At 44.9% G+C, this 24,450-nt stretch overlaps 1 protein-coding gene across 1 annotated transcript in view; it reads right to left on the bottom strand.

Annotated features, from left to right (window-relative positions):
- NNT (nicotinamide nucleotide transhydrogenase) overlaps positions 1-24,450 on the bottom strand; it is a 78,756-nt gene that overhangs the window by 34,627 nt on the left and 19,679 nt on the right. Inside the window, exons 6-15 of the mRNA XM_006769468.2 lie at positions 23,397-23,485; positions 21,751-21,938; positions 11,246-11,379; positions 10,767-10,958; positions 9,097-9,250; positions 6,244-6,405; positions 5,153-5,263; positions 4,211-4,356; positions 2,473-2,668; positions 467-700 (exon numbers count right to left, since the gene is read on the bottom strand). Of these exons, the coding sequence (XP_006769531.1) occupies positions 467-700; positions 2,473-2,668; positions 4,211-4,356; positions 5,153-5,263; positions 6,244-6,405; positions 9,097-9,250; positions 10,767-10,958; positions 11,246-11,379; positions 21,751-21,938; positions 23,397-23,485 (1,606 nt within the window). The remainder of the gene's footprint in view (positions 1-466; positions 701-2,472; positions 2,669-4,210; positions 4,357-5,152; positions 5,264-6,243; positions 6,406-9,096; positions 9,251-10,766; positions 10,959-11,245; positions 11,380-21,750; positions 21,939-23,396; positions 23,486-24,450) is intronic.

Consider the following 24,450-nt stretch of genomic DNA (forward strand, 5'->3'; position numbering starts at 1 on the left):
TCTTTACTTCTATTTTCACGTGTGGTTTTAGCAGTAGCAAAAATTGACAAACCGGAGCCCAGAAACGCGTTTTTGTTTTCAAGATAGGTGCCGTATGCTCATCACACAAACATGTTCAGTGAGCTCCCCTCTGTTCGGGAAGCCAAGGGTTATGACGATGTCACTTGGTTCACATGTATCAGCCAACGTCAGTCACTCCCTCTGTGCACATTTCTGTGTCCTGGTTTCCTGCACTAACTGCACGCAGAAGCAACAGCTCCCGAGCCTTGCAAGACTTTATAAGACTTGTAAGGATCAATGAAGGGACTCACCTTCGTGGAGAGAAAAAAGGCTTATATATTCTGAGTGCTGCACAAACGCTTCACCTAACAGGTTCTACTGTTTAGCTACTTTCTGAAATTTTAACGGGCCCTCCTAGCCCCCTAAACAATAGATACTCACCTCCCTGTGGTGCCGACTCACTTACCCTGCAGTTTTCCGTAGGCAATAAGGGAGCCGCTGAAGGTGACTCCGCCGATGTAAGTCCCGAGGTAGGCCACGATCTTGGTGAGGTTTGCCGCTACGTCTGTAGCGAAATGCGGATACTCCACAATGTACTCAGCTATGCAGGTCAGCACCGCCGCCAAGCCCACCAGACTGTGGAAAGCAGCCACTAACTGAGGTAAGTCCGTAATCTGGATGCGTTTGGCAATTGTCAATCCTGTCGGGAAATGCAGGTCAAAGAGAAATTAAAACGGGACAGACCCTGGAGGAGGAACCGCTACAAAGGCCACTCTTAAAGGGCCCCCTCCGTGTCGCCAGTAAAGAAGCATCTGCTTCCTCACATGGGCCTGAGGGGACTGTACAGGCGGTAAGGACGCTGGCTACATACACTCCTTCAAAACAGCAGGTTTTCTCAACACACCTAGCCAAGGCCCAGCTCCAGAGCGTCTCCTCCTCGCACAACCTTCAAAGATGGCCCTGGCCTAGCACATCCTCAGATTCCTTAAAGCTCCAGTTAAATCCCCTGATACTCTCCCCACCGGCATGGATACCCCAACCCTGGCACACAAGAACCAGCTGGACATGAAGAAGGCCTAGGTTTTCAGGTGGGTGGACAGGGCCAAGTCCAAAGGTAACGAAATGCAAATATCTGGGTAATAAATGTCCAAATCAGGCGATTCTGAAGGAGTTGCACAGTTCTGGACAAAAAAGTGCTGAGCTCATCCTATCCTATATAATAAAAGGCTAATTGCAAATCGACCGAATGCAGAATGACCGGTCACTATGACACACACTGAGCACCAGTGGGCAGACACTCAACGCAGAAGCTGGGCTCACGGCTGGTGAGCAGAGCAGCAATAGCGGAAGCCTCTCCCGCCTCCACAGCAGTGCTAAGGACCCGGAGGGGGGATGTCTGACTGCCAGCTTAGGATACTCCCCAAGGAGTCCCGGACTGCGAGAGGATGCAGGCCGGGCTGAAGGATCCCCCCACCCCCACCCCAGTGCACAAATGTCATGCACCAGGCCTCTAGTGTCTAAAGGTTTTCCTGCCTGAATCCCCAGCACAAGTACCTTCCTTCAGGGTTTCCAGTCAGGACAAAATGGGGCTGAAAGCTAATGTACTGATAACTACGTATCTAGCCACCAGCTCCTCAGGATAAAAACATTTGTGTGTATAAATACACACATGACTTTTTACTCCTATCAATGGAATGGAGCACACAGTTTTCAAATTATAATAAAGTATACAATTGTCTTTAATGTAAATTCCATACAGGCAATTGATTTTCACAGAATGCTTTTGTTGATTTTTGCCAAACTCTGGTGCCTGCAGCCAACCTAGTGTTTGCTGATGCCTTTGTGTGGTTCCCACGTGAATGCTGGTTGGTAATTTTGTTAACAGTAACAAACAAGACAAAAGTGAAGCAAGATGCATGTGAGAACTTGGCTCACTGTCAACCGTGTGAGCGACAGCTTCGCTGGATCTGGTAAAGGCTTGCACACACCAGAAGGATACTGGCCCAGTTTTTGTGCCAGTATCCTGGCTAAGGACACAACACATTTTTCAGTTGAAGCTGCGTTATCAACATTTTCTCCAGTGCTTTCTCAGGTCGGGATAATCAACAAAACAGTTAAGTGAAACCATGTTCAATGTCAAGCCACCAGAGCGGTCATTAAACGTGGAGCTGGGAAGAGATGAACAGGAGCCCATCCATCATCAGACAGTATTTCTACCAGAGACAATAAAAACGGACAACCTCAAGAGCCAAATAACAAAATCTAAAAAATTAATTAGAACAGTATGGATAGCATTATTACCTTTGTTTCTACTATAATTTATCTATTTTCTTTTGGTGAATAGTCATCACAATTGGTATAATTCTCATTCAAACACAAACACTAAAACCTTTACAGAATAAGTACATCAACTGAGTCAAAAGTGAGAAGTGAGCATGGGTTTGCACGAAGGCAGAAGCCCACAGTGCTTACCAATGGTGCCGCCCAAAGCCATGGCTCCCGACATCTGAGCCAACAATTCCGGGCTCGGGTTCAGGCCTCCAAGGGTGGCTGCCAGGCCTCCAGCCACACCGATCATGCCCAATGCATTGCCAAGACGAGCAGTTCCCTGGGTGGAAAGGCCGGCCAGGGCACCAACACAGCACAGACCTGAGCCCAGGTACATGATCTTTCCAGAGGAAGAGGGAGAGGGAGAGGAAGAGAGAGAGCGAGAGGGAGAGGGAGAGGGAGGGGGGAGGGGAGAGAGAGAGGTGACATCAAAACTTTTGGTCTATTAACACAGGAAAGACGCTTGTGAGGAAACGTGATTCTCTAAAAACAACCATCAAAACTTTTGGTCTGTTAACACAGGAAAGACCGCTTGTGAGGAAACGTGATTCTCTAAAAACAACTTTAAATGCAGACAATAGAGAAACCACTATGAGCTCTTCTTTTAATATTTCGGTATATTTTCCTACCCAGTAGGGATACTAAATACTCTCCATTGTACTTGCAATTACACCATTCATGTAAATTGGCTTCTTCGGGATTTGATGGCATGCACAAATGCATATGGAAGTACCTAAATCTAAATTATGTCATTATGGGATCTAACCAAATGCTGGAAAGGAGGCGACCGCTGACGCTGCCTGTGCCAGGGGGCCGGGCCACACACTGCATGAATGTTGTAACTCGGTCCCATGAGATCCCCGGGAGGAAAGAATCTTCAACCTCATTCACAGAAGAGAAAACCAAAGCCTGAAGAGGTTCCATGTTTCCAAGGTCAGCTGATCGGTGAGTAGCAAATCTGGGTCAGACATGGGTCTCTCCGACTCACTGCTCCAACTCTTCTCAAAAAAGAGACTGTGCTCATTCAACAAATGCTACATGTTGGGCGCAGGAGAAACCAAGGGAGACGTATCTGCCTGCTCTCTGGGAGGCTGCAATCCAGTGACCGTCATTGCGAAGAAACGGAAAATACCAAGCTCAAAGTTGAGTATTATAATTACATGTAGACCTTTCAAAGTTCAACTAGGTTATTTGCTTTGTTATAGAGTATTCATCTTTAAACTATCTTTTAAAAATTAATTGGCACAACCTCTCCCGATAACAAGAGATGATGTACTAGATTTTAGGGGAGAAAGTAAGAAAAGGACTAATAGTACTTACTAATATACTTTTTCAAATGTATTGCCGATTATTTCATTGCATCCCTACACCAATCCAGCCTGGTGCAAAAAGAGGATGGGCCCTGACCGGTTTGGCTCAGTGGATGGAGTGTTGGCCTGTGGACTGAAGGGTCCCAGGTTCGATTCCAGTCAAGGGCATGTACCTTGGTTGTGGTCACATCCCCAGTAGGGGGTGTGCAGGAGGCGGCTGATCGATGTTTCTCTCTCATCAGTGTTTCTGACTCTCTATCCCCCCCCCCTTCCTTTCTGTAAAAATCAATAAAATATCTTTATTTTTTTAAAAAAAGAGGATACTAATAACCTTCTTGACTATTTGTACATGTGGAAAAACGTGGGGACAAACAAGGGACCCACATTTGCACATTCAGGGAGTGGGTCCACCTGGCTCTAGAATCCAGGGTCCCGATGCTTTATTTGACCAAGATGTTTCTAGAGTTATTGTTGTCTCTTCATGATAAAGTATGGGTATTGGTAATGAGAATGTTACTCCAATTGAGGGAAAAACAGTGGCAAAAACAGCAACTTTCCAAAGAGCCTCTTACTTGTTCAATGTTATAACCGCTGGAGAGGGCAGCTAAATATCCTCCAACAAAGGTACCAGCAGGGAGCAGATACAGGTAGTTGTATTCCGGGGGGTCAGTGGGACGCTTAAACATGTCCAGCATCCTCTGAGTCACCAGAAAGCCACCTTATCAAGTAAATATAAAACAGAGAGGTTACCTCATTGAGCAACACCATTGTTTTAATGTGCTACAATTTTCCTATTTTAAGCACCTTTATCATCTATGGATAAATATCATGTTAAGTAACAGACGGTCAAAATTAGGTGTTATTTTATTATTCAAGCTAGTTCCATTGAAAGAGGGGGGGAAAACCCTAAATTTGCTATCAGGCAGAACCAACTATTTCCCCATGACTACAAGTAACTAGCCATTCAGACGGCGTGGGCATGCAACCCATCAAAGGCAGGGTTTATTTTCTAATAGGTTATCCTGTTTGTTAAAGTCTATAATAAATGATGAGAAAAAATACCACATCAATGGACACTGGATTTCTTGGACCCATAAAGAATTTTTAGCTACAAAATAGCATCAAGTGAGTATCGTGCACAAATTAAGTGCTAAGCGCCCAGTTTTTAGAAATAAACGCAGGCTAGGCTAAGGCAAAAGACTAAAATTTTTATCTCAAATTAGACTTACCTAGAGATGTTATGGTGATCATGCTTCATCAACTTAACGCCCAACTATGCCTTTAATAACTTCCCAGCTAACTTGTATTTGTTCTATTTGTTTTGGGACCTTGAAGTTTTATCGAAAGAGTTTCTAAAACTTACAGACGGGCAAAGTAACCAAGTTCCCTCCATAGAGAGCATTTATGAACTGAGTGAAACACTTTTAATGGACCGTCTATGTTATACTCATTTATATTTGCTTCTCATGTCCCCGTTCCAAATAGCACCGTGGCTTCTGTCGCCGCCATCGTACCTGCGATGTTGACTGAGGATATGAAGGTAGCAAGAGCAGCGAGGCTCTGAGCCGTGGTGGAAGGGTACAAATGCCCGCCCATCAGCGCCAGCCCACCAACTGCAGTCAACCCTGCGAAGAAAGCATCAAGATGGTAATCAGGCATAGTGACACCGCCAATCACTGTCACAGCGGAGGACGTCACAGGCACAGGTTCAGGAAGGAGAAAGTTCTCACACAGCCATCCTCCTGAGGTACCATTTGGGCAAAGAGTTAACAACACCCCTCCCCCTTTTGCATAAGATTCTGACCTTCCTCCATCTTTCTATCTCCATTCCCCTGTCAATGACATAAATCAAAAAGGTTGTTAGACAACACTGCTATGGTGAAAAGGGACCCCCGGGGATAGGCTGCAACTGAACTGGAAGGAACGGTCCCTGGACTAGAATACGTGATGGTGAAGCCATAGTTTGGCACTTCTTGGAATCGGGCATCATCCCTGCGGAGATCCCGAAAGCTATGCCTATGGCCATGTTATAAGAGATGCCCAGAGCGGCCAGGAGGCGTCCAAGCAGGGCAGCTCCCACGTGTGTCCAATGTGGGTCTCGTTCCTCAGATCCAAGCTCTCACTGGGGGCCACAGGGAGCAGCCCCTGGGCAGGGTGTGGACTGCGGCAGGGCCCTCTGTGAAGACTCACCCCCAGGGAGCCGGCGATGCTGCCCTACTGGCCGCTGGGTCCTGCCCCATAAGCTGCAAGTGAACCTGACATCAGGGGTGGCAGCTGCAGACTTGCTGGGCTGCACACTCAGCCGTATCTAAGAGCTCCAAGAGGAGGCTGCACCAGGAGTCTATGGAGCACTGCTTCCCAAATGTTATGCGGGGGGGTGGGGGGGGTACCTTCTTCCATGGCGGTCACCGCGAAGGAAATGGCAGTGGCTGCACCGCTGGAGATGGAAGCAGCCCAGCCCAGCCCCGTGCCTGCGGGAGCCCAGGCCACCACAACCACAACCCCTGACGCCAAGCCAGACCATTTGCAAACACAGACTTCATAAACCTCCTGCAAAGCACTCTATAAACCCAGGCAAACCTGAGGCGGGGGAAGAGGAACAAACCTGAGATGGCATTCGTCACGGACATCAGTGGCGAGTGGAGGGCAGGCGTCACTCCCCAGACGGTGTGGTAGCCCACAATGCCGGCCAAGCCGAACGTGGTCACCATCTGGGAAAAGGCTAAATTGGGAGCTGAGAGGCCCAAGCCCAGAATCCCGGTGAGACCTGGAGAAGGAGAGGGAAGAGGATGAGCTGACAGCCACTTATCTCAGGAAGATTGAAAGCACATGCACACCCACAGACAAGCAAACACGTGGAATAGCCAGTGCTTTTCAATTCCACATCCTTGCCAGTAATGAGCAGATTTCTGAGACATTTCATGGTTGGGAAGGGGGAGAGAGGAGGGACAGAGGTATTGTGAGCAAAGCTCAACTTCCCGGCCACCTACCCCCAACATAAAATAAATTGTAAAATCTATTCAAATTGTTGAGTCACCTTAAGAGCAATGTGCACATTTCCCTCTGTGGGGCTTGTACCCTGCCCTGTTTTAAGTCCCACTGACAATGTCACGTGTGTTTAGACAAGTGTTTTTCTTCCCCAGTGACAGGCCTATAGGTCTCCCCAAGCATTTCCTACTTGGGCAAGACACAACCTTCCTCTGACACGGCTCCTGTGAGGCCAGGTCTATGTCATCTCAGACGTGGCTGAGGGAGAGGGCTTGAAACGCGTAGGAAGGGTTTCGCTGCCTCCGGCACCTCCCAGACATGTGGCTTCCACCCACCCCGCTCGGAGTTTTGCAATTGCTCCCGAATCTGTGCTGGACCGCTGGCCGGGCAGGCAGCGCCAGCCTCAGCACCAAGTCAGCAAACAGGATTGTACAAAGACAAGGGAACACGGCCAATTAAATTAAGAATGTGCACAATACAAACAGTCAGCTCTGGACACACATCTTTAATTATCGCCTTTCCTAACAGCAAACATGTGGATGGCTGCTGGGAACAGAAGGAAGGGGGACCCAGTGGTCAGGAAAGGCAGAATGAGAGCAGGCGGCCAGGGAGCTGGCGTTGACTTTTCCTAAAGAGGGTCCTTTTTCCCCTGGATGCGAACTATTTCTTTATAAGTGGCCCAGGCAGAACATGTAGGCATTGACATTCATTTTACCTTAACTCATTCAATAAGACCGTCGTTTTCATTTTTATTTTCCCACACACATAGAAGATTTCCCGTGCAGAGGGAAAGTTAGATAGGATATTGTCTGGTGCTCCAGTTAACCTTTAGAGAAGCTGCACGGGGCTGTGGTTAAGAATACCTTTCCCCAAGCCAGAGTGCCTGCATCAAATCCTGACTCGGCAGCTTGCTAGCTGCGTGATCTCAGACAAGTTACTTAACCTCTCTGTGCTATAGTGTCCTCATCTGTAAAATCATTAGACCTTTGTCCTCATGTGGAAAAAGACAGAAATCACATCTGCAGGTTTTCTTATCAACTATTTAATAAACTAATGTGTTTTCTACAATACACGTAATAATGTCAGATGTACAATTTCTATAGTCTTTATAACACAGGAAAAAGAAGAGAAAGGCAGAGAACAAAGAAGGGGGGAGAATAAAATCAAATTCCTTGAAGTATGCTATTCAAATAGATTCCTAACACATACACATAAAAAATACTAGTTTTCATTACAAAGGAGGAAGGTCAAAGCAAAGAAAAACAAATACAGGGCCATCCTTTTGTTCACTGGACTATGTCATTGTCATACCTACTAAAATGCAATAAACTTTAACTTAACATACATTAGAAAAACCTAGAAAAATAGATCATCATATATCCTCATGAATCTCAAACAGAAATGGCAACTTACAATCCTACTGATATACGTACTCTCTGTGTACATTACAATAATCCGGTTTCTTTTTTTTAACAAACAAGTGCAAGTAGGGACACTGCCCATTTTCTCACAACGTTCACAACTAGAGGTTCTTTTAGTCATTTTGCTGAGATCTGCTCTTTATTCAAGGAGAGTTAACATACTTAGCTTTCAAACATCTGGACTCACATGGGAATTAGGGGAATGCTGAGGCTACAAGAATTCTCTGTGTCTGGTGCTGGTCCTTAATTCTTCAGAGTTTGCTTTTGTTTGGGGTTGGTTTTGGCTCTAAGCAGATCTAAACATTTTTAATTTATTCTATGAGAGAGAAACCAATAAATATAATTTCAAATATCCACATGTCAGACTCAACAATTCATAGCCAGAATGAATATTTATCCTTATGTTATTATAACTCTTTAGTGTTTTCACAAAAATGAATTTAAAAACAAAGACTGGATGTTAAATTGTAAAGAAAAGAGATAATTGCTTAAACATTGGATTTTTTTGTACGAGGTGGATAATTTAGAATGTTGGCCAAATGGGTTCCAAGGCTATGCCTGTATTGCCCACTCTCCCGTGGAAACATCTGGTTCCCCAGTGTTCCCCAGTCTGACCCAGCTGTGCTGGCCATCAGAACTGATGTTTTATAAACCGCCAAATTAACAAATAAACAACCACATTTATACGCACTTCACATCAACACGATCTGACGGACACCACTGCTCAATATATTTGACGTAGATAAAAATATGAATAATCATATTTAAAATGTTTTTATAAAAGGAAATGTATTCACCGCCTGTGTATGCTTTCCCACACATTCATTCCAGCATATAGCATGGTGCCTGTTAGCTCCTGGGGTAGCAAATCTACACCATCTCCAACTCCACCGGGTGGGACAGACAGCATGTTTATGGAAAACTGCTTCTACAGGCCCAACTCCTAATGGAATCCAAAGACGGCAAAAGCATTTCACTGACTACTCCTGACATGACTGTCCAAATTCAGAGCATCAAGATGACATGCTGGTGAGTGGGAGGGACCTCACCTGCGGTGTAGGCCGAAGCCGTGGTCATCGTTTTCCTGAAGGGCGTGACTGTCGCTGCCTTTTCAGCTTCCAGCTCAGCCACTGTCTTCGGCTTCTCTGGGGCGCCTTGAGGAATGTTTTTTGGTGTGGGAGCGGGGAAAATCACTTCGCCATCCTAACAGAAATTAGCAAAAAAACATTTCTTATGTCAATCCAGTGTTTTAAAAATATGTTGGAGGGGGAAAAAAACTGTGGTTTTTTGTTTAAATAATTTTAAATAAATTTGTACAGCCCTGGCCGGTGTGCTCAATGCTTCGAGCGTCACCAAGTGGTTGCGGGTTTGATTTCCGGTAAAGGGCATGTATCTGGGTTGCAGGTTTGATCAGGCCCTGTCCAGGTGTATGCAGGAGGCAACCAATCGCTGTGTCTCTCTCACATCAATGTTCCTCTCTCTCTTCACCCCCTTCCACTCTCTCTATAAAAACCAATTAAAAAATATCCTCGGGTGAGGGTTAACAAAAAAATAAATAAGTAAAAATAAATAAATTTATATACTAGTAATTTATAAGTTATCATTCTATCTACACTAATAAAAGATAAACATGCAAATTGACCGTACCTATGCTACACCTTAAGCCACGCCCACCAGCTGATCAGAGTGACTATATACAAATTACCCCAACCAAGATGGCGGTTAATTTGCATATACCAGCTGGGAGCAAAGACTGAAGACAACGTGGAAGCGAAGCGCTACAGAAGGGAGCAAAGTAGAGGCGGCGGAGACAGGAACGGAGCCAAGGCAGCAGAGGTGGGAGGCAGGAGGGCAAACCCAGCCGCAACGGCTGGGAGCGGGAGGGCAAACCCAGCTGGAGCAGCTGGCAGCGGGAGGGCAAACCCAGTCACAGCGGGTTCTGCTCCCTTCTCTGTTTCGCTCCAGCCTCAGGAAGCCCTATTCTTGCGGGAGTCTTCCTGCAATGGGCCTCTTGTAAGATATATAAAAGCATAAGTGACCGTTACGACTGGTCAACGGAACAACCAGTCAACCGATCGCTATGATGCACACAGACACTCAACACAAGAGCTGCCCCAAGGTGGTCAATTCACTCCCACAGCCAACCTCCTGTGGCCCCGGCCAGCCAACCTCCCGCGGTACCTCCCCTCTGCCAACCGGCCCCAATCGCCCCAATCAGAACTGGGCAAGACAACCCCAATGGCCCCAATCACCAGCCAGGCCGAGGGACCTCACCTGTGCACAAATTCGTGCACCAGACCTCTATTTATATAAATATATAATGCATGTTTATGTAAATATATGTTTGTGTTACACATACATGCATAGATACATAATTTGTATGTGCATAGAACACACATGAAAGAATACAGATCAAATCCTTAAAAGCAGGTAGGTCTGAGAAACATTTCATTTTCACTTTATTCAATTCTGATTTTTTTTGTTTTGCTTGTTTCCGTTTTTCAAAAGCTATGCATATTTTAGGTGTGTCATGTGTGTATATAAGTCTTTGCAATATTTAAGTCAGTCTGCATTTTTAAAGAATTTTATTGGCAAAAAAGCAACACATCACTACTTTATTAGAATAGGCCTCAATTCCAAACTCGGATTCTTCCATGGACAGACACCCTAAACCAAGTTTGCAATGAAAATTCAGGAAAGAACAGATCTCTGTACTCACCTTCATCACAACAGTTCCTCTAATGACGTGGCCCATTGTACCAAAGTCAAAGTCATCTTTCACTTCAAAGTAAAAGTTATCTTTGTCAGGGCTGATGGCCTTCAGGAGCTTGGTGATGTTGTTGGAATACAGGGTGCTGGCTTGCGTGGCCATGCGGCTGGGGAGGTCTGTGTAGCCTATATGAGTAACTCCCTGAATGAACAAAAATGCAGTCAGAAAGGCCTATTCGTATGCTCTCATTCTTTCCAGGACAATTCACAGTCATAGGCAAGGCTACGTTTCAAAATTCTGTATCTTTACAAATACATACACATCCTCACAAACAAATATACATTTCAAAAGGACCTTTAAATGTGCCTATATTTTATTTTTAAAATGTTCAGGCTTTGGTTTTTCTAAATACATAACAGAATAAACACTCACACAAATCCCTGGAGATGTGGGAATTGGTTCATAGAAGAGGAAGCTTTGAGCGATACCTTATGAACATACAGTTCTCCTGGCTTCGTGGTTTCAAAGTTTCCACCAGCCTCTGCAGCTAAATCCACAACAACTGAACCTTCCTTCATTGACTCGATCATTTCTCTACTAAATAAAACCGGAGCTTTTTTACCTAATAAAACCAAAGAAAAGAGTACAAATTACATCATGATTTTTTAAAACTATATTCTGAGTATTACAGTCGTCTCTGGGCACTCAGGAACTCAGCATCTGAAATTTAAACTCCTGCAAGAGACCCCTAAAGTCCATGGCACAGGTGAGGGTGGTCAATCTTAAGGAAGCATAGGGCGTGAGCTGCAAAGCCAGGGGGGGGGATGGAGCCAAACGCTCAGCATGGAAATCCCAGCACTGCTCTTCCCAAAGCCTTTACCTCCAGGACCACTCATGAGAGAGAAATATTTTGCTTGGTTTGTTTTTGTGTTGTTTTTTTTTTTAAAAAAAAAAAAAGAAGCATAATAATAAGCTATTAAGGAAACTATGTGCTCCCAAATTGAACAATTCATGAAAGTCACAAATGTCAAGGGAATATTCGATAGTAATATATGAGTTACAAAACAGAAGCTTCCTAATCATTTTAGCAAACATCACCAGGTATTCCTGCATGTCCTATTAATCTATCCTAATTTAACACAGGATAGCTCTGAGGAGAGTCAAGAGAGTGCGGTGGATGCATGGTCTAATGAAGCTGACTTAGGCAGCCCTGCGGGGCACCAACACAACCTCTCCATCTCAGTAGAAAATGACTGCAGAGGCTAAGAGGGCTGTGTCCAGAAATGCAGGGATCCTGACCCAAGCTAAAGTCAAGCAGAGTACTTTTTTTTCCATGGGAAAACCCCCCCCCAAAAAAACAAATGACCTTTATTATACAAATACATTTATACTTACATGTTGCCTAAAAACAGGTGGTTAACCCCCAAAAGACCCACAAATTTATCTGGTGGGCAAATGGTGACTCAAGCAAAGTACTTTCTATGTGAGCTCCACCCCTGGAACCAGAGAAGAATGCTCTCTGCATAATTAATTACTTGTCTAAGGAACCACAGAAAAAGCCAGGCCAGCAAAAACTTGGGTTTCACAAACCAAAGGCCTTGAGATATTCCTCAATGTCCTAGTGCCTGCGAAACACATTGGTCAACAGCATATGTTAGCAGATTGAAGAAATCCCTAATGAGCTATTTAAAGAAATCTAAAAACAATCTTTTACCTAATAATTAAAGAACATACTTATTTAAAAAATTTTAAGGATTATGTTAATAATTCACCTCTCATAGCAGCAAATTTCCATGTAGCTAAAAGTCAAAATTTTACCACAACTCTATAAGCTATGGAAATTCTCACAAAACAATCTCACACTTGAATGATAGCATAAATAAGAAAATGTGTAATATTCTCATATAAATTATAACATGTGTGCCTTCCAATACATGTTAGATGTGCATTAGCTACCAAAATCCCTAAAAAATTAATCAATGAGTATTTATTACACATTCTGATTTTACCAGTTAATACAAAATGATTTAAAGGTTATCTTTAAAAACAGAAATAATACTGTTTATTTCTCAAGCCATTCAACTTAGCTCAGAACAAGGCTAATTCATAAAAGAGCTTCAATGGTCCAGCCGGCGTGGCTCAGTGGTTGAGTGCCAACCTATGAACCAGGAGGTCATGGTTTAATGCCCAGTCAGGGCAATCGAACCCAGGCCTGGGTTGTGGGCAGGATCCCCACTAGGGGGCATGAAGGAGGCAGCCAATCGATGATTCTCTCTCATCACTGATGTTTCTGTCTCTCTCGCCCTCTCCCTTCCTCTCTGAAATCCATAAAAATATTTTTTTTAAAGAAAGAGCCTCAGTGAAATGGTTATCTTCATAAAATTCAGGTAAAACACAGGTCAGCCGTGTTTCTCCTCAGGGAGACCCACGCCAGATCGCCTTCCATGGGCGCTGGCTCCTCACCCTCACGAGTCCGTCCAGAGCCTGACAACCTCAGAGACCACCTTCGACATTCCACACAGTCCTTGAGAACATCTGGCTTCCTACTGCAAACGTCGCTGAGCACTTCAGTCCCGAGTACGGTTCGCAAGACCAGGGGTCACCAATGGAAGAGAAGGGAATTAGGCTAATAGTCTACAGGCCAGACCCTACAGTGGGTGTTTCCTACATCTAGTCCTCAAGTAACTCTGCAAGGTAGACATTTTTACCCGCTTTCAGCGATGAGGAATCTGAGAGACACATCCGCTGTTAAGCGGTGGTACCGGGATCTCAATCTACGCATCTGTCTCCGAGTCAGGATCTGACTCCCAGTGAACAGATGAAATGCGCCCAGATAAAATGACAGAGTGGGGAGGAGGGAAAAGGCTGTCAGCTGCCCAGCAAATTCACCGTTCTTAGGGGCTGAACGGTGCCCCTGGAAAATTCATGGTTTTGTTTTTACATTTTTTGTGTGTGTGTTAATTTAAGTAGAGTTGGATTTTGTTCTAGTAGCCCTGGAAGGCCAATAAAGTGTTCTCTTCTTCCCGAGCACACAGCTAGGCAACAATCCCCAGCTTCCCTCACAGTTAGATTTGGCCACATGACTAACTCTTAGCAAAAGAAATGTGAGCAGGACTGGTGTGTGCCACTGCCAGGGTGTTATCCTGCACCTAGAAGGGTTCAGGAATCTGGAGAAGGGGCTGCGACGTAAATTAAATAAACTAGACATGAAAGATAAATTTGGAATACACGGGAGAGCCAGATGGAGTTTAGCTTTTAGTAACTAAGTTCTCTCTGAATCTCCGGACCCAGGGCTTTGTACTCACACATTTTTGCCCTAAAGCAAATACACATATCAAAGGTAAAGTTTGGTAAGCAGTAAAGTATCAGATTGTTCAGCTGTTTGGCCAGCAGCAGGTGATAACATGTAGATTTTCAGGTGTGGGGAAATGCCCTCAGCTGTCTGGCAGCAGGCAATAATAGGTATCTTCAGCCCTGCTGAAGCCTCAAGGTTCACCAACCTTTTGATGATGTTCTTGCATTTATGACCTGCTGGAATTAGCCCCGGGCACGCCACGGCTAGGCCTCCCACACACACTCCTCTGCGTCCCTTTCCTCGGCTGGCTGGAACAGAGACAGCGCCCAGAGTGACCTGCACAGCTTCATGGCGGTGATGGCCACATTGTCACGCCTGAATCCCCCAGGGGACCACATGAAGGAGAGCTGCCCACCAATGTGTCAACCATCCACCACTGTGAGCTCAGCAAGAAGTACACTTCTAGAATGTCTGAGCCATTACACACTTTGGGGTTAAGTCGTTATGCAGCTAGACCACGCTAACTGCTACTAAGCACAAGAAAGGATGGGGCAAGGCGGATGCAGGAGATGCAGAAATGCCCAGGGTGGGAAGTTCTCGTTAGCTCTAGCGGGGGCTGCTTCACCTAAGACAGCCTCCACCTCCCCACCCTTTTCCACCCGGGGACTGCCCGCAGGGAGCACAGGGCTTCCCAATGTTGCAACACACTTTTGGACAAATAACAGACCAAACCAGAATACAGTTCTGTAGCGCACATTTTCCTAACAGAACATTTGTTAAATTTAGCCCAGTCTCTCACTAAATGTGTTCAAACACACTCTAAGAAGACAAGACTGATGAATGGAAACAGAAAACTCCCCATTCTGGCACCCTCCTCTCGATGACAAGTCGCCCTGTGGGTGTTGAAATCTACCAAGAGGTGCGCAGACAGCCAGTGATTACCAAGCCTTGGTAACGATGTTGCAACATGTAAGTATTTCTCTCTGCCCTTCACAATTCTCAAAACCAAGGAAACTTTGTAAAAGTAATATTATAAAATTCTACATAACTATCCTATACAATAACATATTTAAGGAAGAGGAGGATGGTAAATGAATCTGATTACTCAGTAAAAAAAAAAAAAAAGGTTAGGCCCAGACAGTGTAGCTCAGTTGGTTAAAGTGTCATCAGGATACCACAGTTGCACGTTCAATTCCCAGTCAGGGCACATTACATAAGTGCAACAACAAATCAATGTCTCTGTCTCTCTCTCTCTCTCTCTCTCTCTCTCTCTCTCAAATCATTTTTTTAAGTTAAATAATTCAACTAAGTTGGAAATCACTGCTCTATATAGTTTTGTCCTGGAAGATCCTAATGCTTGCAGAAGAAAGAACAGAGTCATCTGAAAAATAAACCTTTACTTTAGGGCAGGGCTGGGGAACGTCCAGCCTGAGGGCCATATAGGGCCCTGGAAATCATTTGGTCTGGCCCTGCCAAGACATTAAGGGTGAATAAATTGAATGTTTGACCAAATGGAGCAAGCTAACTGTTAAGTTGGTAATTCTGTATGGCCCACAAAGGATGTTATAAATCTCCAAATGGCCATTGGCAGAAAGAAGGTTCCCCACCCCTGCTTTAGGGGAAAACTTTTCTCAGTCATCAAAACAAAATTATCTTCGTGGAATGTCAAAAATGGAGAGTGCATCGCTGTAATCCTTCTCGTGTTTGAAAGAACAAGTTTGAAAATTAATGTGGAAAGTTCTTTTTTTGTGCTGTTTCTACTCCACGTAAACGACATGGCCGCATCACTAGAGAGCCCATGCTGGTTTTCAGGAGAGCTCTCTCAGAGAGCTCCCAAATAGTCCAGGAAATCTTGGGAGTGGGGGAGTTGGAGATATCACACTCCCTGATTTCCAACTATAACACAAAGCTATAATAATCAAAACATGAGGTACTGGCACAAAAACAGATGCATAGATCAAATGAACAGAATAGAGATTCCAACTTACAAGGTCAATGAATCTATAACAAAGGAGGCAAAAATATACAATGGAGAAATAACAATCTCTTCAACAGTGGTGCTGGGAAAAGTGGATACATAAAAAACCATGAAACTAAACCACTATCCCACACTATACACAAAAACAAACTCAAAACAGGCTAAAGACTTAAATGTAAGACCTGCAAATATAAAACTCCTCAAAGAAAACACAGGTGATAAACTATTTGACATCAGTCTTAGTAATATCTTTCGGGTGTGCCCCCTCGGGCAGGGGAAACAAAAGCAAAATAAACAAACAGGACTTCATCAAACCAAAAAGCTGTGCACAGTAAAACCATCAACAAAACAAAAACACAACCTACCGATGGGAGGAGATATTTGCAAGTGACATAGCCAACAGGAATTAATATCCAAATTATATAAGGAATGCGTACAACTCAATAACCAAAAAATAAACAACCCTATCAAAAAAGGGCAAAGGAGCCCTGGCCAGGTTGCTCTGTTGGTTGGAGTGTCCTCCCATACTCTGAAAGGTTGAGGGTTCGATTCCCAGTCAGGGTGAGTACGGGAGGCAACTGATTGATGTCTCTCTCTCTCTCACTCACTCTCTCTCAAATTAAAAAAAAAATGGGTGAGGATTTTTAAAAATGGGCAAAGAACACAAAGACAGTTCTCAAAAGAAGATACACAGACAGCCAACAGACATGAGAAGATGCTCAACATCACAGGAAATTCCAATCAAAACCACTTCACCTACAGAATGGCTGTCATCAATAAATCAACAAACAAGAGTTGGCAAGGATGTGGAGAAACAGGAACCCTTGTGCACTGTTGGAGGGACTGCAAATTGGTACAGGCTCTGTGGAAAACATTACGAAGATTCCTAAAAAGGCTAAAAATAGAACTACCTCACAGCTCAGCAAATCCACTCCTGGGTATGTATCAGAGAAAAATGAAAACGCTAGCTTCCCAGTCTTCAGTTACCCTCTGCAGTGTTCCTACCCAAAATGGAGCCAACGGAGCATTCTCCATCTTCCTTTGGATAACCCTGGAAAAATAACGGGATTGTACCAACCAAGACCTAAGGAAGGCACCCGGGATCATTAGGGTGGCAACATCTGCTGAGCCACTATGTGCCAGGCTCTGTGCCAAGCACATGCCACCACGCCTCCACGAGCGACAGCCAACACTCTCGCTGAGAGCACAGGACGCAGCACAGCTGAGAACCACTGGGATCTGAGGCCCCGGCACAGGGCTGTGAATGAAGGAGAAGGAGGGCTTACCACCCAGCGGGAGGTGGCAGAAACCAAATCTCAGATGGAGGAAGGAAGTGTTAACTAACGAGTAGGCTTTCGAGGGGCAGGACAGAGCCGGGACACATTCCAAACAGAGGGAATGATGTGCAAAGGCCTGAAAGTCCTTGGTCTATTTGAGGAGATCACCGCGGCCAACGTGACTGAAATCTGACCCAGGGAGCACGTTAGTTTAACATGAGGCCCCAACGCTAAATCAGGCCCAAAAGCTACATAAATACCCTACCCAGCAGTACAGACGTGGTAGCAAAGGTTGGGCGTGTGGGGTGACGTGACCCAATCCTGGTCATTTCAGATGCCTTTGCCGAATGCTGCAGGGAACCCGGTGCTCCAAGACACAGTTACCATTATTAAACAAAGCCCCAGGCTTTCCAATAGCTCCGGCTCAATCACACAGCGAGGGCCAGACCTGAGGGGGGAAGGGGCAGTGGGAAAGCTTATGATTTTCAATGAGGTGGCCTTCAGGAAACCTTTACATGGAAGACTGTTTCTGGCAGGTAGACTTGGCCTGTGCTCCACAGTACTCCATTCTCCCTGGAATTCAGGTGACATCTGCCTGCACACAGTCAGTGCCAAAGCACCACGCCTGCTCCTCACCCCTTCCCACTCTCCCCTCCTTAACTCACTGATCAGATCTTCAACCTGATTCAGCCTCTTCCTGGTCAAATAATCCAAGTCTATGAAAAGTCTCGCTAACAGCGTTCCAGGACACTAGGAATGCTAAAAATCATCATCATCATCATCATCATCATCATCATCATCATCATCATATCACCATTTATCAAATACCCTATAAAAGCCTAAGAACGAATGACCGTTCGACCGGCCACTAAGACAACACACATACCAGCAGGAGGCAGATGCTCAACACAGGAGCTGCTGCCCCCTGGTGGTCAGTGCACTTCCACAGCCAACCATCTTTGGTTGGCCAACCTCCTGTTGTCCCTCCCCTTGGCCAGCTGGCCCCAGTTGGCCCCAATCGCTGGCCAGGCCAAGGGACCCCACCTGTGCATGAATTCATGCACTGGGCCTCTAATAATAATAACAACAACAACAACAACAATAAAGCTCTCGTGTCTCAAAAGGTGTAGCAGGAAGATTATGAGCACAGCCTGGGCATGCCCAGAGCGGGGCTGCCTTATTTTCTAAGTAGTCTCGAAGGTCCAAGAGCTGGACAGGGAGGCTGGGAGCTGTCCTGTGTGCACAGTGCCACAACATGGGACAGCCAGCGAGGCCCTCTCCTGACATCACCTACATCAAGTGAAATTCCAGCCTTGAACCGATTGCCCATCCCACTTCTGGGGTCCAGATGATGGAACGCGTATGTGGTACAAAATCCCAGGCCGCACAATAATTAGCTGGCTCCAGAAATATTGCATCCCACATACACCCCACACAAGTACAAGATCACTGTCTTTTCAAGCCCCCTGACTGATGTGCACCTGGGAGAAAGGAAAAGTTCCCGAGTCCATTAGGTTGTAACCCAAAACGACCTGACCGCCTGTGTCCCTCTCAGCATTCTCACCCACCCAGGCCTCCAGGGCGGCCACGAGGACTTGGTCTAAGGAATCTCAACTCGGAGAACTTCTGACATTTAACTTAATCTCCTCTGGACCCAACTCAAGAAAAGCCTTAGAATAACTTCTGCTCTAAGATCTTTCAGGAGTTGGACATGCCACCAGGTGACCCATGCAAAGGCTCAGGACATAAACTGCAGAGGTACATGCAAGGACACTGCTTTTCAAAAGGCATTTGTGCCTTTACACGATCTTTTCTATCTTTTTTTCTAGTACCCATGCTTTCCGGTTTCAGGCCTGGAGGGAGATAAAAGATCATTTAAAAGATCTTTTTTTTTTTTTGGTTTTCAAAAGAAAAAAAAATACCAGAAAGGTCCTTTTCAGACCAGCTTTCTGAGTGTGAGCTCTGGACCAATGCACTGGCCTCTCTGTACGTTTAATGTGCTGAGGCGATCGTAGGTTCAGAGGAGGAACAGAGTGATAAAACTTCTTCAACAGCCTTCTTCCAGACTTGTTATACTGGGTAGCTCCATAGGTTAGGGTGTCGTCCTGCTACTTCAAGGTTGTGGGTTCAATCCCCGGTCAGAGCACATACAAGAAACAATCAATGAAAACATAAACAAGTGGAACAATAAATCGATGCTTCTCTCTCTCTCTCCTTCTCCCTGCTCCCCCTAAAAATCAATAAAAACATATCCTCAGGTAAGGATTAAAAAAAAATAAAGACTTGTTATACAATTTGACTTTCTACTAAAGTACACTTACTATAAACTACTTATAAAAAAATAAGATATTATGGGAGGCAGGCCCTAAAAGCCGGTATGTGTTTTATATGAGAAGTCTTGTTGCCCTAGCCGGTTTGGCTCAGTGGATAGAGTATCAGACTGAAGGGTCCCGGGTTCAATTCCGGTCAAGGGCACATGCCTGGGTTGCAGGCTCGATCCCCAGTTGGAGGGAGGAGTATGCAGGAGGCAGCTGATCAATGATTCTCTCATTGATGTTTCTATCTCTCTCTCCCGCTCCCTTCCTCTCTGAAATCAATAAAAATACATTTTTTTTAAAAAGAAGTCTTGAGTTCTAGCACTCACTTCGAGCTTGATGATCAATAATAATTCTATACACTGTGTCCAAACTATCCTGTTTTTCAGTAAGGTCTGGCTTGACTCGCTCTAGCTTCAGGGCCTCCTTTACTCCCTGAACAAATGTTTTAGCGCCCTCTGCTGGCCACTTGTCACATCTAGTCAGCAGCTGCCTTTCAAAGGTCAGATGGCACAGCAAGGCCACCCAGCCCTCCCCCAAGCCACCTGTGCAACAGCTGAGCCAGGCGCCATGCCACACAAGGACGAATCCTGAGCGCTCTCCTGCACTGCCTGTTCACGAGTCCTGTCCCGCTGGCCGATTTCACAACCACCACCTGGACCCCTGGCTGGCCTGCTCTGCACCCACCTCCAGGCCTCATTTCTACACATACAGACTCTGCAGGGGGCTGAGCCCATAGGGAACCCCTGCCCGGCTGCTTATCCTGCCATCTCAGGTGGGATGGGGGTATCTGGAGAGACCACCCCACCTATCAGGTTTCAGGGACACACAGAGGACAGAAAGAAGAGCTGGGAGGCATGTATTGCCCCACAAGCACATGGATATGATCAAATTCTTGCCTTTGGGATTATCATAGCCAGATTTGAGGGGAAAGGGTGTTAGGAGAGACCTTCTCCTTTCCCGTGACTTCAGGACAAAGCAACTTCTAATTTTCCAGTCCCCTAGAGAAAGCGAGGTTCCATTAATAGGATCTAACACAAGGAACCACAAACCCTATGAGATTTCAGAAAAGAAAAAAATTAGAGTCATCATGGTATTCATTATTCAATAACACGTGGAAAGAACATAAGAAAAGAAGAGCTGCCCAGCGGGCATGACTCAGTGGTTGAGCAACAACCCATGAACCAGGAGGTCAAAGTTCGATTCCCGGTCAAGGGCACATGCCCAGGTTGTGAGCTCAATCCCCAGTGAGGGCCTGCAGGAAGCATTGGATTAATTATTCTCTCATCATTGAGATAGATATATATATAGATATATATAGATATATATCTATATATATATCTATATATATATACAAAGGAAGAGCTAAGAATATAAAAGGTGGAGAGCTTCTTCACTCCCAAATCCTGCTAGATCAAGTTAGTGTTTATGGAGTAACAAGTGCTTATTAGTTTGACACCATCATCTATTGAGTGAAAAATATTCTTTAGAAGAGGATGTAATAGTGGACTAGAAAGTAATTCCTGATATCCAAAGAGCACACAATTTGGTTACAAAGACCAAACATGTCAAAGGACATAATTAAAAGTGACAAAGTGCCCTATCCTTTAATAAAACTATATATACTGGAAGTTACATAAATATACACACAGCCAAAGCTCCCCTGTCTTTCTCTCTCACATGTGAAAAAATGATCATCAAAATATTAGTAACAGTCTCATCTCTGGTGGAACTTCCGATCTATACTTTTTTCCTCCCTATTTTCAGTACCGTTTGAATTTCCTACAATAAAAAGGTAGCATCTTAACAAAGAGAACAGAAATAAATTAAAAACCAACTCATCAAGGTATAAACAGAGAAAATTATGTACAAATATAATCTTGTATATAGACTGTGATCTACAAACACAGATAAAAATACACAGAAAAAAGACCGGAAGCAAACAGACCAAATTACTAACGGCCATTTTTCTCTAGGACTGTGGTGATTTTGTCTTTCTGCCTCTCATGTGCTTTCTCATTTACTAGGAAGCAAGTCAATCTTGAAGAAATTCACTCGTTCAACAGTGACCGACCCTCGTCTGAAGAAGTCGTAGTGAAAGTGCTGCGGGACCAGGGGCCGGACACACCTGGGATGAGGGCGGTGCTGATGAGAATGTCCACCTCCTTGCACTGCTGGGCGAACAGCTTCATTTCAGCCTCGATGAACTCCTTGGACATCTCCTTCGCGTACCCGCCTTGGCCCTCGCCCGACTCCTTCAAGTCCACCTCCAAGGGCTCGGCACCGAGAGACTTGAACTGCTCCAAGGCCGCGGCCCTGGCGAGCATTAAGGGAAAGCAGCGGTTATTTTAGGCCCTTAATACAGAACCAAGATCATGCATGCAGACATTTTTTAAAAGAAAAAACTGTATATATTCAAAAGTGGAGACTTTCTTTTGATGTCTCTGATTGGACTGTTTCAATGTTTTTCTAAAGGGAATTAATGCTTTTATGATAAATATTTTTTCGAGGGGGAAAAAAAACTATAGAGAATCCCAACTCCTTAGTCAAATTACAAAAGGAATGTCACTATTACCATCTCCAGTAATCGATTGTCTCTGTGGCTCCATCATCAATGAGGATGGGAGTTCTGACCTACACTGAGATGTGCCTTTATTCAAATCACTCAAGTGGAGGTTTTCATCTGTAAATGTCCTGACTTGTGGGGACTTTCCCCAAATAAATGACTCTTTTACTTAGGCATGTTTTACCGAAGTGATCTTTGTCCATAGTCCTATTAAATTGTGTTTGAAAAAAAAGCAACTTGTAAGTGGTATAAATGGCAAATGTAAAAAGCCAACACATTCAAATTATGTAAAAAAACATTCCGTTATTAAAAAAAGAAATGCTGACCAAGCATTGCGCACTGGTTGGAAAACCGGAGCCAACAGATCTCAGCTCTGTGGCAGACAGTGTTTAACTCAACAACACCCATCCCACGGTGAATCCCAAACCACCCTGGCGACAATCACTGCAGCTACCTGCTAACAGTTCAAGTTCCCAGGCCGCTTCCCAGACCCATTAAATTACAATCTCAGCCCCGGCCAGGTAGCTCAGTTGGTTAGAGCATCATCTCAATATACCAAGGTTGCAGGTTCAATCCTTGGTCAGGGCACATTCAAGAATCAACCAATGGATGCGTAAATAAGTGGAACAACAAATCAATGATTCTCTCTCTCTCTCTCCCATATCAATAAGTAAAATTTAAAAAAAAAAAAAAAACCTGAGTATGGTGTTAGTTTTCAAGTCTTTTGTTTTTCTTTGTTTTTTAAATTATTTCTGCTGAACTGAGTCTCGGTCCTTACATTTTCTTCCACTAAGTAATACTTTTTCACTTTGAGTTCACTTTGAAAAACTGGAAATATTTAAAGAGCTTATAGAGCAGTTCTCAACATGCTACTTAAATTTATAAACTCTGCCAAAACCGGTTTGGCTCAGTGGATAGAGCGTCGGCCTGTGGACTGAAAGGTCCCAGGTTCGATTCCAGTCAAGGGCATGTACCTGGGTTGTGGGCACATCCCCAGTAGGGGATGTGCAGGAGGCAGCTGATCGATGTTTCTCTCTCATCGATGTTTCTAACTTTCTATCTCTCTCCCTTCCTCTCTGTAAAAAATCAATAAAATATATTTTTATGCCCCCTCTACCCTCCTCCCCTTCCGAAACTCTAAGTTCAGCACAGCACCCACCTGAAACAAGGGTTTTGACCTTGACAGCAGTCAACAGTGAAGCACTCACCTCGTGTCGAATCCTCGAACAATGGCCCCCATGGACTTGGCTGCCCCTGCAGAGGCAAGCCCAGCAACGCCACCACCAACTATCAGAATCTAGGACAGAGGGCAGAACCGGCGTGTTTTCAATGAAGTTCATTATCAACGGATTCTGAAAAATCACCCGCTAGTACCTTCAGTGTCTGGTACACGGTCAGTGCTCAATAATAAACCAGGCGGTGCTGGTGGCAGCCATCAGCCCTCACTCAACGTTCTGAACGATAAACAACTCTTTAACTGAAGGTCACGCTTTTTGTTTATTTTTTCCTTTTTACTGAATTTATTGGGTGACGCAGGTTAACATTACACAGGTGTCAGGTGCAAAATTAATTCTGTAAGACATCATCTGCACACTGTATTGTGCGTTCATTGCCCCAAGTCAAGTCTCCTTCCATCATCATCAATGCCCCCTCTACCCTCCTCCCCTTCCGTTCCCCCCCCCCCCCCCCAAAGCCACTGTCGTAAAGTTTATCAAAGGAACACTGCTGGCAAAGGCCAACGACCTTCACTGAAAATAGCCCGACAATCAGCAGCTCAGTGTCAAAGCTACAGCCAGCAAGATCCACAGTATGTGTGCAAAAGGTTAACAGGTTCACTCTGCGCCAGAGCTTCTCCCACCGACGTTCCCAGTGTAGCCAGCATTCTCGCTACCCCTCCCCTCGCCAATGCTCAGGTCTGACTATGTTCATAAAGTATCAAAGCAAGTTGCAAAGATGGGTACAACCTCGGGGAGCCCGCTTACTCCAACCCCGATTTGAGCTCAAATGCTTCTGAAAGGAAGAGCAGGTGATCAAGCACCTAATTTTGAACCAATCTGAATGGATTATAGCTGAAATATAAAGCAATGTAATCAATCTCCCTAACCCTGGGAGGACCCGAGCCAAGGAAACCAAAGAATTCCTCAGAAACTAGAGTCTCCCCTGCCTCCTAAGAAACAAAATAAGGAAAATGTTGTCTGTGGTGTGAAAAGTCCTATTATGCTTCCCAGTCAATGGAAGGTAACTCCTTGTTGCTATGGAAGG

This window comes from Myotis davidii, unplaced genomic scaffold (genome assembly GCF_000327345.1).
Source record: "Myotis davidii unplaced genomic scaffold, ASM32734v1 scaffold143, whole genome shotgun sequence".
Classification (NCBI taxonomy): domain Eukaryota; kingdom Metazoa; phylum Chordata; class Mammalia; order Chiroptera; family Vespertilionidae; genus Myotis; species Myotis davidii.